A 14,693-nucleotide genomic window follows, 5' to 3' on the forward strand; every position below is an offset into this window, starting at 1 on the left:
ATGGGACATTCTATCCTGCGCACTCACTCATGTTGTAATTTGATGGGTTGCTTGAATGCAATAACTTGATTAGTAGTGGCTGCAGTCTCCTTTTCCAATTACAGTCACTAGGGTCTGAGCTTACTTCTGACCATACTGCTTCATCCCTGCTCTATGTGAGAGTGCTTCTTGCCACCTTCTTTACTTCAATTTTGTGTCTCAAGAATTGGAGTCCAGCTTCTATGTGTCCTATTATGTCCACCCTTGCCCCACATGTGAGCACATTCTAACTTCTAGCACATACACAGGTGCCATAATGTCACATTATCACAAGGGTTGTTCCTGTAGCTACTTTCAGTAGAAATATTTTGGCAACTGCAGACATGGGTCCTGTGCTTGCTGTCCCATTGCACTGGAGTTGTACCGTAATGATGCGGGACCAAGTAGGCACAAACCGGTATGGGCTTGCTTGTGTTCCTCTCTTAAACAGGTTCTTGGGTAGGCACTTCCCATTGGAGCACAACAAAGGTTGATTCGTATATGACTGGTCCGTATCTGAAATGGCACAATGGGCAACAGAAACAGAAACTGGAAAGTGTCTCAGAATAATTAATTGTAACCGAGATTAATTAAGCATTTCACCCATCAGTTTTGGGTTTTTCTAAGTGGTTACAATTCTTGCTGCTGCCATGATTTCTGCTTTTTGGACTGCTGGTGTTACTGCTGTAGGGACTTAAGTAGTTGCTGGTTTGGCCCCTTCTGTTATAATTTTGGTTGTTGGTGTGGACCACACGGATGCAGCTGTTCTCATTGCTATATGCCTATTATGATGACCGCTGTTGTTACTGCTCTTGTGGCCACTGTGATGAAAACGGTTGTCGCTGCCTTTCCCCGCTGTTTTAAGTTTTGGTCTTTGCTGTAGTGGCAACTCTGGTCTTTGCTCTGATTGCATCTGTGGTCATTGCTGTGGTTACAACTGTGGAGGAAGCTGTTGAGACAGCTGTGGTCCCTGGTGTGCTTGCAACGATTTTTGCTGGTGTTGCCACTGTGGTGTTGTGTGTGGCCACAGCTGTTGTCGCTCCCATTGTCCTGGCTGTGTTTACAGTTGTTGTCGCGGCTCTGGTCTGTACAATGATGGGAACTGTGGTCCCTGCTGGGGGTGTAGGTTTTTGCAGCTGCTGCTTTGACAGTGAAATTGTGATATCTGTTGTTGCTTCTATGGCCCCAGCTGTTGTGGCAGTTGTGGTTTCTGCTGTGGTGCTAAATGTCTTTGTAGTTTCATTTGTGATTACTGCTGTTGTCCCTACTGCTATGACTGTTTGTGTCATGCTGTGGTCTTTGCTACATTCTCCACTGTATTTACGGCTGTGCTTTCTGTTGTGGACCCTGCTGTTGCGACTGCTATTGCCCATACTGTGAGGCATCTGTGTTCTTTGCCGTTGTACAGTTGTCATAGATGCTGTGGTACCTTTGGTGCGGTCAGCTGTTGTTGTGCTGGCCATGGTGGCAGCTGGCGTAAATTTTGTATTCCTGTCTATAATTGCTGCAGTAGCTGCTGTCCTGACAGCTGTTGTTACTATTGTAGTAGCTGCTTCACTAAAAGTGAAGCACGGCTGAGATTCCTATAGTGCTTTTTGGGTCAAGCCTGGGCAGCGCATGTGCTGCTCTGCGATTCATGCTGTACTCTGGTTGTCCTTTCTAAATAGTCCCTCCTTAGTACCACCATGTCTGCATTCGTAATGTCCCATAAGTACTGGACCTTTTAATTGTGTGGTTATACTGTATGTTTAGTCTGTGAGAACTATTTTCTTTCATTATTTTGTCCTACTCCAAACACGAAGTGCTTTCCTGCAACTGCCGTGCGCCTTTCTTTCTTTATTTTTCCAGCGCGGTCCGCGTTGACTGGAGCGGCTGTGCTCCTTTCTTGATTTATTAAATGCTTTATTTGATTTTTTTAAGCGCCCCATAAGGTGCTTTCACATAAATATAAGCCAGGTACCTTTCCTTACACGAGCCACGTCTAAAGAAAGGGGCGTGCCGACATTAAAGTAAAAGTGCGGCATGGGGCATTTAATTATAAATTTTTTTAATTGTTTCTCACAGTGACAACAAAAATATTGTTTCTCAACTTGACAAATACTTTTGTTTGTTGTAAAAGCGTCCCATGACATGCTTTCACTTTAATGTTGGCCACACCAATTTCTTTAGACACGGCTCGTCTAAGTAAAGGGGCGCCGCCAACATTAAAGTGAAAGCGCCGCATGGGCACTTTGACAAACCAGCATTTGCAATGCAATAGGTCTCGAATTTATGAGTTTCGTAAATGCGAGACCTATTGCATTGCAAATGCTTGTTAACTATTGACATGGCTTTTGTTGCTACTGCCTGTAGAATGCAATAGGTGTGGCTAGTGTTGTGGCTGCCATTGTTGCTGATGTGGTCTATGCTATGGTAGAAGCAATTGCTGGTGCTTTTGTTTACTGCTATGGTGGCAGCTGAGGGTGATTATGTGGTCCCTGCTTTGATTACAGCTATGATCGCTGCTCGAGTTTCTGCAATGGCTGGAAACTGGCTTCTGCTGTGGTCTGTGTGCACATGTTGCTGTCGATGCATTTGTGACAGTTTTGCTGCAGATATTGTGCAGTGGCTGTCGATGGAGTAGTCCGTACAGTGGGGAGAGCTGTGGTCTCTTCTCTGTTTGCTATGGTGACAGTTGCATTTACTGCTGTAAATTCTGTCACCACAGTGCAGCAACTGATTTGCTTTTGGGATGTTGCTACAGTTGGGGGAGCGCACGGGGTTGATCCCAAGCCCTTTCAGTAGATTTCTTTTGTGATATTCACCTAAGCTCTGGCATATAGCCAATACTGCAAGACCTAAAACAATGCCTTTCTACCTAGGCGACTGTATATTGTTTCTTGGCACAGAAATGGTCAGCTACTATAAAGAACCTAATTCACTTTAGAAGGCCTCTTTCTGTATACTTTATATTATAATATATATTCTGTGCCCGCTTCTTGTGAAGTTTGACATTATCGGGATTACATTTTGAGATATATATATATATATATATGTGTATAACCTACTGGCGGTCGCCAGTAGGTATATATAGTTAGGATTTTTTTCCTATTGGATTTCTGAAAATTCTATGTCGAATAACTTTGGTGTTTGTGGACGGAATTGGCTGAAATTTTCAGGAAACTGGCACATCTTGTTTCTGAGCAGCCCATGAAAATTTGGGGGGGTTTCGTGAAGTGGGGGCCGAGAAAAAAGGGGGGTCCCAAAACGTGTTTTTAACATTGAGTTTTCCATAGGGCGGTTGGACTCACTTTTAGCCCGAACGGCTGAATGGATTTCTATGAAATTTGACAAAATTGTAGGGACTGGTAGCCCGATGTGCCTTTGCTAGGTCTCAAGATATGTGCTCCAGTGGATTTTGAGAAATTAACGTTCAAAAAAATATATATATCTGTGACAGCGTCCCGGTTAGCGCCCCGGTTCGCGTACCTGACGCGTAACGGAACTTTGCGAGGAGAAGCGGATTGGCTCCCCGGTGACTGTGAACATTTTAAACAGTCCGGAGCGGCCGCCATCTTGTGTCTCGGTAGGATCGAGACACAAGAGGTGGCAAAAACAAAGGGGGAAATGAGCATAAGGGGGCAGAGTACATCCTCCCTGACCCCCTAGGTTTGATGAGGGGGCTTTAAAAGGGCCCCGCGGGGCAAAAAAAATTACTTTTTATTATCGTTTTTTTTGCGGGGGGAGCGCCCGGTACGCCCACCGGGAAGCGGTCCGGGGAGCGTAATATAGGGAAAAAAGAATGAAAGAATGTTCTAATATTGTATGTTTATCAATTGTTCTTTTTGTTGTATTTTTTTTTTTATTTAAGTACCAACATGTAGGTACCAATGCAGTGTCTAAAAATAAATATACACCGTTTCCTTTGTAGATATCTTGCATGTTGTTTCACAAGTTATTGTGGTATATGGAATTCATAGCATAGTCTGTGAGGAAAGCTAAAAGAACATGGAGGCAGGAGATGATAAAGAGATGTTAAATACACATTGGAGATAATATAGTGGGAGAAAGGAAGTAACTATGAGCAAACTTACTAAGTAACACAAAGTTGCACAGTATATTTTAAGTCTCACTTTATATTTTATCTTTTTGGGTACTATTTCATAATTTTCATAATAAAAAGAATAATGTCTCAAACAATTTTAACTTTAAAAAAATTAATTTATTGTTCTGATTTTTCAAAATCTAAGAGAATTTGTAACTTAAATCATCAGGTATGTCATCCTTTTCATTCCAAGAATCACATTCTTCAGCACATTTTATTAATTCTTGGTCTACGGTTTCATCCATAAAGTCTACTTCTTCTTTTTCTTCATTAGGATTGTTTTCAATCTTAATTTGAAATGAAATTGTATTTTCTTTTTGCTGTGCTTACATTTTCTTGCTGTAAATTGCATAAAAAATAAATATATCAGTGGAGATAGGGCACTGTTGGGTTTAAGTTCAGACAGGTACTTGTGAGTTTTTTAACAGTGAAGTAATCTTTGGGCAGTGCATGGTTTCAGGCAGGAAGTAGAACTATTAAAAAGTGCCTGTGATGAAGCCTAAGTAAATTCATAATTATACCACAGAAGCCTAACTCAATCAATAATTTAAATAATTAAGTCTTTCTCAATGACTAACTCTTATAGAGGGACAGTATGTAACTATCTGAAAACGTTTTCCTAAATTAATTTAAAGTGAATAACATAGTTCTCCTTTCAAATTTTTAAAATTATATCTTACCTTTGAAAAAGAAGTTAAAGTTGACAGTGAAAATGCTCTTGAAATGTACTTCAGGAAGTAGTAGTCAAAATGGCGGTGTTTCTCTCTCTTTCTTTATATATATTCAGGTACATAACCAATCAAATGTCTTGAAATAATAGTAGAAAATGAAAGTAACATTTTAATTGGTTGTCAATTCTAACACTTCATATGTGTTTTTGTCATGTAATTTACCTCAGGATATTTAGTCAGGCCTACAGCATAATTTTCTCAATGGAATTCCATCAAATTTGGGTAAATGGTAGGGACTGCTATGTAGTAGGGCCTATTCTATATTTGATGAAAGGGTCTCCAGTGGTTTTTCTGTAAATTAATTTCCCACCTTTTTTTAGCGAGCGCTCACCGGTGCGCCCCCTGGTACGCGTACCGGCAGCGTTACGGGAGTCCTCCATTTTGTGTATCGGTAGAATTGAGACACAAGATGGAGGGGAAACAATGTTCGGAATGGGTAGAAGGGGGCACGGTAGACACTTTCTGACCCTCTAGGTTTTCTGAGGGGGGCTTAGGACGCTCATATAGGCAATTTTTTTAAAAAACAAATCGCGTGGGGAGCGCCCGGTACGCGCACCGGTAAGCGAACCGGGGAGCGTACTTTGGTGAAAAATAGTGAAAAAAGTTAGAAAAAGATAAACGTTTTGAATGATCAGAGGTAGGGTAGCTCTGAAAAGAGCTATTGGGTTCTGTGGCTAATTTAGGTACCTACAAGTAGGTTCCAATGCACAGTTTTAAATTCAGGAGAAATATTCTATTCCCCTCATCGGAGAAGTGCACACCATCTCCTCTGTAGATGTCTTGCATGTTGTAACACAAGCTATTGTTATATATTAAACCCATTCTAAAGTCTCTCGTGTAAGCAGAAACAGATTTATTCACATGTTTCCGTGCTTTCTCAAAATGTGGAAAAAATTGGTTGGACCAGTTCCATTTCTGTCTTTGGCATATATTGGAATATACCAAGGCAGTTTGGTGAAAAAGTGTCATCAATTGATGAAAGGTGTCCTTTAAAAGCATTTCCAGACCAACCCCAGTCATAGTCCCAAAATCATTTCCACCACAGTGCACTATTAAGAGGTCAGGGTTTGGCAGATGCATAAAAAAATTAAATTAAAAACATATAAAATATATTTTTCCTTTAAAAGAATAATACATTTTACAGCTTTTGATATTTGCTATTAAAAAACCCATTGAAATTCACTGAAAAAACCATAGGTTATAGACCATATATAGTTAGGAATTAGCATTTACAAAACCGTGAAAATTCACTGAAAAAACCATAGGTTATAGACCATATATAGTTAGGGATTAGCATTTACAAAACCTTATTTTACTCACACAAAACCATTGAAATTCGCATATATAGTTAGTTGCACTAACTATATATCGCGCACCCGCAATCCACTGCTGATGATGTCACATATTAAATCATTCATGACATGGTCAGTGACATCACTGCCAACATCACTGATGACATCATTCATGTGATAATACGATGAACCTCTTCAGACTCTAATATAACCTTAGATACACTCAGTGTAAACAGACACTCACAGATTGTCACTCATCCATGGAGTTACTCATACACCTAGTCAGTCATGCAAAGAATCAATCACACCTCCATTTCCTCAACTATACAGTTATACACACCTTACTTATTCAAACATATTCTAACACATATTTACTCTCTTAGACAATCACTGATGCAAGTTTTCAATGATCCATGCAGCCACTCACACATTCACTGGCTCTTATACACAGTAATTTATATATGTCAACTCTCACATGTACTGTGTTTTACATATGTACTTACTTTGGCATGTAGCACTGAGATATCCATTTACTCACCAATACACTCATGCACACAGTCAACCACCCATACAGCTGTTTCCACATGCAGTTTTAAACCCATACATCTAGTGAATCAACTGTTCACACATCTATGCACAGAGTCACACACCTCCCAGCCACCCACACACACACACACACACTCACTCTCCCATACAAATACTTGGGCAACCAATCAATATCCCATATAGTTAATCATATAGCTATTGATCAACACATGCAGCAGTTTACAGAACAACAGATATAATGATGCACAAATTAAGACAGTTTAGTCACTAACCCATGCTCTGTGAGACACATTTAATCACTCTCTCATACAGTCAGTCATGCACCTACTAAATCCTTCATCCAGACACTTATACATCCACTCATTCTCCAATATGTAAGACATATTTTAACTTTACAGAAACATACAGTCACTGGATGATGTCATCAGTGATGTCACTGACCATGTCACGAATGATGTAATATGTGACATCATCATCAGCAGTGGATTGCGGGTGCGCGATACATAGTTAGTGCAACTAACTATATATGCGAATTTCAATGGTTTTGTGTGAGTAAAATAAGGTTTTGTAAATGCTAATCCCTAACTATATATGGTCTATAACCTATGGTTTTTTCAGTGAATAATATATATATATATATAATGTATTTATTTATTTATTTTACGAGCCCTGGCTAAAATTCTCTTTAGCCACACCTAAAAAGTGTGTTTGCTAAAGAGTTATTGATTTATGAAGCTCATTGGCTTTGCAACAAGCTAACCTTTTTTTTCTCAAGTTTGGGTGAGGTTTGATTTGATTTGAAGGGGATTTATAGAGCGCATGGCTGCCCGAGAGCGTCCCAGCGCTAATTTAAGTTTAAAGCTGTATCAGTTCTATGCATTCATTAGTTATAATATTCTGTTTTTCTGTTTTTAAACAGTGATCATATGGAAAATGTATGTGGCTATTTGATGAAATACACAAACTTGGTGACTGGATGGCAGTACAGGTGAGTTCATTTTCTTCAAAATACTTGTTCAGGGGCAGAAGGTTGAAATTTGAATGTGAAATGTTAACCTCGTCTTGCATGTGTTCTTTGACTGCAATGTGCTTTAAACTGATTAAAACAACCACTTAAACATTAACCTAAAGGGTAAAAAGAAATATACCTTGCGGTTGTGGGTAATTCAAGCATAACCTGATTCAAAACAACACATCATTCATTAACTCTACAGTTGATTTCCCTGGGTGAGCCTTGCACCGGAAAGCCACATTTTTAAGTACCTAATTCAGTTTTAGCTTTACTACTTATCTTATGAAAGAATGTCACAGGCATTAGTGGAAGCAGCTAGGCTCAATTTTCATGGGTAGGTTAAATCGGCACCACTCTTTGCAGATTGATATTACACTATCTGTTCTCTCTTGGCTTGTTCCTTAATCACACTTTCTGAGAGGATGTGGCCTTACGGCTAGAGCTGCCAACCTCGAAGCTGGGAAACCAGGTTCGAGTCAGGGCCGGTATGCTCAACATCCTATGATTCTGTGCAAATCACTTAATCTTCCTGTGCCTAAATAAACAAGCATTTACAATGCAAGGGTTTCGCCTTTGGAAAAGTTACAGCTATTGGCATTGTAAATGACAACATTTTTATTTATGTGTTGGTTTTGAAAACAGACAAATAAATGGCATTGTCATTTTCATTGCCATTAGCTTAATCTCTCGCAAATGTGAGACCTATTGTACCCTACGGACGAGCTCAGCAGACAGCAATTACTACCACACACATACACCCAGAGCCACACACACACACACACACCCAGAGCCACACACACCCAGAGCCACTCACACACCCAGAGCCACTCACACACCCACCCAGAGCCACACACACACACCCAGAGCCACACACACCCAGAGCCACACACACACACACCCAGAGCCACACACACACACACCCAGAGCCACACACACACACACCCAGAGCCACACACACACACCCAGAGCCACACACACACACACACCCAGAGCCACACACACACACACACCCAGAGCCACACACACCCAGAGCCACTCACACACCCAGAGCCACTCACACACCCACCCAGAGCCACACACACACACCCAGAGCCACACACACACACACAGAGCCACACACACACCCAGAGCCACACACACACACACCCAGAGCCACACACACACACCCAGAGCCACACACACACACACCCAGAGCCACACACACACACACACCCAGAGCCACACACACACCCAGAGCCACACACACACACACACACACACCCCCAGAGCCACACACACACAGACACACCCACCCAGAGCTACACACACGCCCACCCAGAGCTACACACACGCCCACCCAGAGCTACACACACGCCCACCCAGAGCCACACACACGCCCACCCAGAGCCACACACACGCCCACCCAGAGCCACACACACGCCCACCCAGAGCCACACACACGCCCACCCAGAGCCACACACACGCCCACCCAGAGCCACACACACGCCCACCCAGAGCCACACACACGCCCACCCAGAGCCACACACACGCCCACCCAGAGCCACACACACGCCCACCCAGAGCCACACACACGCCCACCCAGAGCCACACACACGCCCACCCAGAGCCACACACACACGCCCACCCAGAGCCACACACACACACCCACCCAGAGCCACACACACACACCCACCCAGAGCCACACACACACACACACCCACCCAGAGCCGCACACACACACACACCCACCCAGAGCCGCACACACAAACGTAGGAGAGCAAGCACAGCGAGGGGGCAGGGAAGCAAGCACAGCGAGGGGGCAGGGAAGCAAGCACAGCGAGGGGGCAGGGAAGCAAGCACAGCGAGGGGGCAGGGAAGCAAGCACAGCGAGGGGGCAGGGAAGCAAGCACAGCGAGGGGGCAGGGAAGCAAGCACAGCCAGGTGGCAGGGAAGCAAGCACAGCCAGGTGGCAGGGAAGCAAGCACAGCCAGGTGGCAGGGAAGCAAGCACAGCCAGGTGGCAGGGAAGCAAGCACAGCCAGGTGGCAGGGAAGCAAGCACAGCCAGGTGGCAGGGAAGCAAGCACAGCCAGGTGGCAGGGAAGCAAGCACAGCCAGGTTGCAGGGGAGCAAGCACAGCCAGGGGAAGGGGAACCAGGGGGCGGATGCCCATCATCTGCACTGGCACACCTCTGCTGTATGTCGTCACATGGTGTGCATGCTCTCAGTCTCCTGAATCTTTCAGCAGGCTATGCTAGTAACTACCGGTGGGCCACCGTAGTATACTTACTGTGACTTTTGGAAGCTTTGAGTAAGTAAGCAATAGCCACAGACAGGCCCTTCTGTGATGGCAGCAGGCGGCAATAAGGTGGAACAACACGATCGACCACACACAAACTTTACGCCCATCTATGTATCAAAAGCTCAAGTGAGCTGCTGTTCCAATGCTCATTCTGTGACCCTCTTCCTTCTTGCTATAACTAGTGCCAGCAAGATGTATCAGCAGTAAGGGTGCACACCAGCGCTCTTTCAATATCCGAGATTGCTGACTTTGGGCAATCTTCTTTTCCTTCTCCTAATTCCAATCACAGGGTGACGCTAATAATGAGAATAGGGGCGTAAGGAGAAGAGAAAGACCACAGACCCTGTGTATGTTCATAAGATGTCTTCATTTCTACCATAGTTTAGCAACTTTTCATGGCATATATCTCTAATCATAAACGATATTTTAGGTTCTGTCTGACACATGCATAATGTTAGTGCCTCTCACCATCTCCACCTATTCTTGTATTCATCTCAAGGAGTCCCACTTTACACGAGGTGTGGGGATAAAAAGGGAACATTCAAGAATATAAGTTACATAGGGAAAAAAGCAGGGCAATATTAGCAGAGTCACATGGTTGCACCAGACCACCAGAAGGTTACAGATTAAAAGTATTCGAGCAAGTGAGGAGAAAGGCTGACAGCACTCGTCAGCATGGCAGAGAAGATTGGCCTGTGATGTGTGCATAAAATTTCCAACCACGGCACGGAGCATTGGAGGGATTCTGGAAGCCCAGGATACTAGGCTTTTCAAAAGATAAAACTGTCCTACAGGCCCATCCTCAGAACTTCAGAACTGTCAGGAAAACGCAAAGAGGCGGATTTCTGGAGCACGGATTTACAAAATGAACTGTTTTACTCTGAACTGACATGTTCCTTTTCAAGGAAAGACTTACCACTCAATTGGCTTGGCCAGCAAGACGTGTGCTGAAAGTAACAGGCAGTAAATGCGAATGCACAGGTACAGAGGCGCCGTTATGCACTGCTCCCTGAACACCATGCAGTGTGTCTCACACACGTCAGATCCCCTCGAATCCCAAACACAACAGGCAATATCAACAATCAAAAAATGCAGAGGCGCTTGGCAGTACGTACTATTATCCGGTGGGGCAAGTCTCTCCTCAGCCGCATTCCCTGGCTTCCAGTATGGCTCTGCCCTTGATCACGAGTGCGGGGAGTCCTAGTCGCTAGGGGACGCCTTGCGCTGCCTTCTCTGTGACGCAGCTCAGCCGGGACGAGCCTTCCGGGTGATAGGGGGAATCCGCGATGCTGGAACCAATCCCAGCGCGGCATTTCTACGAAGGCGGGGACAGGGAGAGACAACCTATGGCGAAGACAACCTCTTAGTAAGACCGAGGCTGGCAATCTTCCATTTGCTCTATAGACATGACACCTATGGAATTTCCACTTTATTAAGGTGTGCTACACACTTATATAAAGAAACCACAGACTTTTATGTGCTCCCATTAACTGCACCGTCTTTTATTCAGCCACATCGCCAAAGGCTTGCCATTTTTGACTTTTTCCTTCCAAGCTTTGAAATCATTCATGAATCTTGCCACCCATCCGTTGAGAGTAGACAACTGCTGGAGCTTGGCAACTTATATTTCTCATCGAAATGGAACCGATCTTGGCCCAGGCTTTTACATCTAAAGAGAAGTATGAAAAAGACAAACTGTCGCGCGCTTTGCTGGATTCAAGGCATTTTAATTGAGTGCGTCTGACGTGGCAGATGATAAATGGCGCAGGATAAAGTTTACAGCTTCCGCGATTCAAGCTATATCAAGAGGGGCGTAATTGGCCACGCGAGAATGTAAAGGTTGGCGCTTGGCAGTACGTACTATTCTCCGGTGAGGCAGGTCTCTCCTCAGCCGCATTCCCTGGCTTCCGGTATGGCTCTGCCCTTGATCACCAGTGCGGGAGTCCCGGTAGCTATTGGACACCTTGCGCTGCCTTCTCTGTGACGCAGCTCAGCCGGGAGGAGCCTTCCGGGTGATAGGGGGAATCCGCGATGCTGGAACCAATCCCAGCGCGGCTTTTCTACGTAGGCGGGGACATGGAGAGCAACCCTGACGAAGCTCCCGGGCTGGCAGCGGTGATTTTCCCCAGGCACAGCTCTTTGCTTCTGTTTTGTACTGGGCCGGCAGCGTGATCTCGGCCCCTTTTCTTTTGTGACTGCATTGGGTAGTGCACGGGCACGAGCTCCCAAGCACCACGTCAATTGCTCTGGAGGCGCAACAGACCTCACACGGAGGGGGGCGGGAACTGGCACACGCTGCTTCAAGACGGCACGGCGGAGCTTTTCAAGTAAGCTACTGCCCGGCCGCCATCTTAGGACAAATGACCTAAACAACCATTCAAAAAAAAAAAGAAAACACCGCCCACCGCCGCATGACGATCGCAAGGGGGCGGGATGAGTAAAAATCGCGGGAACGCCTGCGCAACGCTGCTGCGCAGCGGACGCCTGGCGAAACCTAAAAACGAATGTGTCAGTTTGTAACACAACTGATGCTCATGTAAAGCGCTCTGATACCTTCGGTTCTAGTTTGCTCTATATAAAACATAAACAAAAATGAGGGAATAGGCACACATGACATAACTAATAGGAGCTCAGAGAACCAAGACTTCCTGTACTAACCATTTTGGCAATTTGTCACACGCCTCCTATTTAAGATTTCTCTGTATTACTCCGAGGCGTTTTAAGACAAGCACAAAGTGGGCTCTGGCCCAGGGCCCCACCCTTTCAGTGGGCCCCCTGATAGAGCCAGCTCTGTTCTTCAGAGATTCTGTTTTAGCAACGTCCATACAAAAAGTTCTTTTTAATCAAAACAGGACCTCACATATGAGAACCTGGAGGATGTCACAGATATTACTTGCAGTATTATTAGTGAGATGTTGCAATATTGAAAACCCACGTAACTGTCCCTGAAACTTAAATGTAAATAGAATGCGGACGAGTGTGCCTTCGCACTGTCCGTGACCTGGCCAAAGAAGACATGAAAGAGCTGAAATTGGATCACAGATGCAAAGCTGTTCCGAACAGGGGCCCCCCAAAATCCTTAATATGTCCCTGATAATACTGTAAAATGATGAGAACTCAACCTTATAAGATGTAGGCTAATCTGAATAATTGTCTTGAATGTAAAATTAAAAAAAGTTATACCCTACGCAATTGGACACTGTCTAGATTTAGGAGCAGAAATATGAGCAGGAGTTACCAGTAGCTTAGTAACCAGGCATGTAAAATCCACATGAAAAAAACGTGAACTATGGTATTGAACTGCACAGGTGCATTCGTGTTTCTTAAAGCAAGGAGCCACATCAAGCTAGTAGGTTTTACAGTTTTTTTCTTTTAATTATTATTTAATTATCAGTGGTACTCTTTGCATATTTGGTGGGAATAGACCACTTGATTATGGTGTAACAAAGACTAGGATGATAGCAAATCCCTATATGCAGGTGTATGTAGCTGCTCCGGGGACCTATATACATATAATTTTGATATTTAAGGGTGTACATCACAAACTCTGGTTTGAAGGTCAATTGGAACAAAGCTTGAGTATAGTCAATTGCATTCTCATGATTTATAGTTCAAGTTCCAACATTTGTATAGCGCACTACTCACCCAGAGGGTCTCAAGGCGCTTGAGGGAGGGAGGTGTTTTACTTATCGAATATCCAAGTTTTTAGTTGCTTTCTGAAGGAGAGGTGGTTCTGTGTAAGGCGGAGGTGGGTGGGGATAGAATTCCAGGTCTTGGCCGCTAAGTAGGAGAAGGATCTTCCTCCCATGGTGGATCTGTGGATGCGGCGAGGGCTTGATTGGATGATCGTAGTTGTCAGTAGGGGGTGTAGAAGGATAGACGCGTGTTGAGGCATTCGGGTCCTAGGTCGTAGAGTGCTTTGTGTGCGTGGGTGAGGAGACGGAATGTTATTCTCTTGTTGACAGGGAGCCAATGGAGGTCTTTTAGGTGGCTGGAAATGTGAGCTTGTGGTGTTTTGGATGCGTTGGAGTTTTTTCTGTAGTTTGGCTGTGGTTCCGGCGTAAAGGGTGTTTCCGTAGTCCAGTCGGCTTGTGACCAGTGCATGGGTGACCGTCTTTCTTGTTTCGGTGGGGATCCAACGGAAGATTTTTTTGAGCATTCGTAGGATGTTGAAGCAGGATGATGAGACGGCGTTGACTTGTCTGGTAATCGAGAGGGAGGAGTCTAGGATGAAGCCCAGGTTACGTGCGTGGTCCGTAGGTGTGGGTGCGGTTCCGAGGGCCGGTGGCCACCATGAGTCGTCCCAGGCAGAGGGGGATGGCCCTAGGATGAGGACTTCTGTTTTGTCCGAGTTTAGTTTTAAACGGCTGTTCTTCATCCACTCGGCTACTTCTTTCATTCCTTCGTGTAGGTTGGTTTTGGCGGTGTTTGGGTCTTTGGTGAGGGAGAGGATCAGCTGGGTGTCGTCTGCGTAGGAGATGATGTTGAGGTTGTGTTGGCGTGCGATGAAAGCGAGGGGACTCATGTACACCTTGAAGAGGGTAGGACTGAGTGATGATCCTTGTGGTACTCCGCAGATGACTTCGGTGGCCTCTGATTTGAAAGGGGGGAGGCGGACTCTCTGGGTTCTTCCGGTGAGGAACGAGATGATCCAGTCCAATGCTTTTCCTTGTATTCCAACGTTGCTGAGGCGTTGTATGAGGGTGCTATGATAGACTGTGTCGAAGGCTG

The 14,693-nt window shown here is 44.7% G+C and overlaps 1 protein-coding gene across 2 annotated transcripts in view; it reads left to right on the forward strand.

Moving 5' to 3' along the window:
- The window catches only part of OSBPL11 (oxysterol binding protein like 11), a 389,464-nt gene that overhangs the window by 89,399 nt on the left and 285,372 nt on the right, over positions 1-14,693 (forward strand). For both annotated transcript variants that reach the window (XM_086957431.1, XM_086957432.1), the window contains exon 2: positions 7,591-7,659. In XM_086957431.1, the coding sequence (XP_086813557.1) occupies positions 7,591-7,659 (69 nt within the window). The remainder of the gene's footprint in view (positions 1-7,590; positions 7,660-14,693) is intronic.

This window comes from Lissotriton vulgaris, chromosome 2_1, assembly GCF_964263255.1.
Source record: "Lissotriton vulgaris chromosome 2_1, aLisVul1.2, whole genome shotgun sequence".
Classification (NCBI taxonomy): domain Eukaryota; kingdom Metazoa; phylum Chordata; class Amphibia; order Caudata; family Salamandridae; genus Lissotriton; species Lissotriton vulgaris.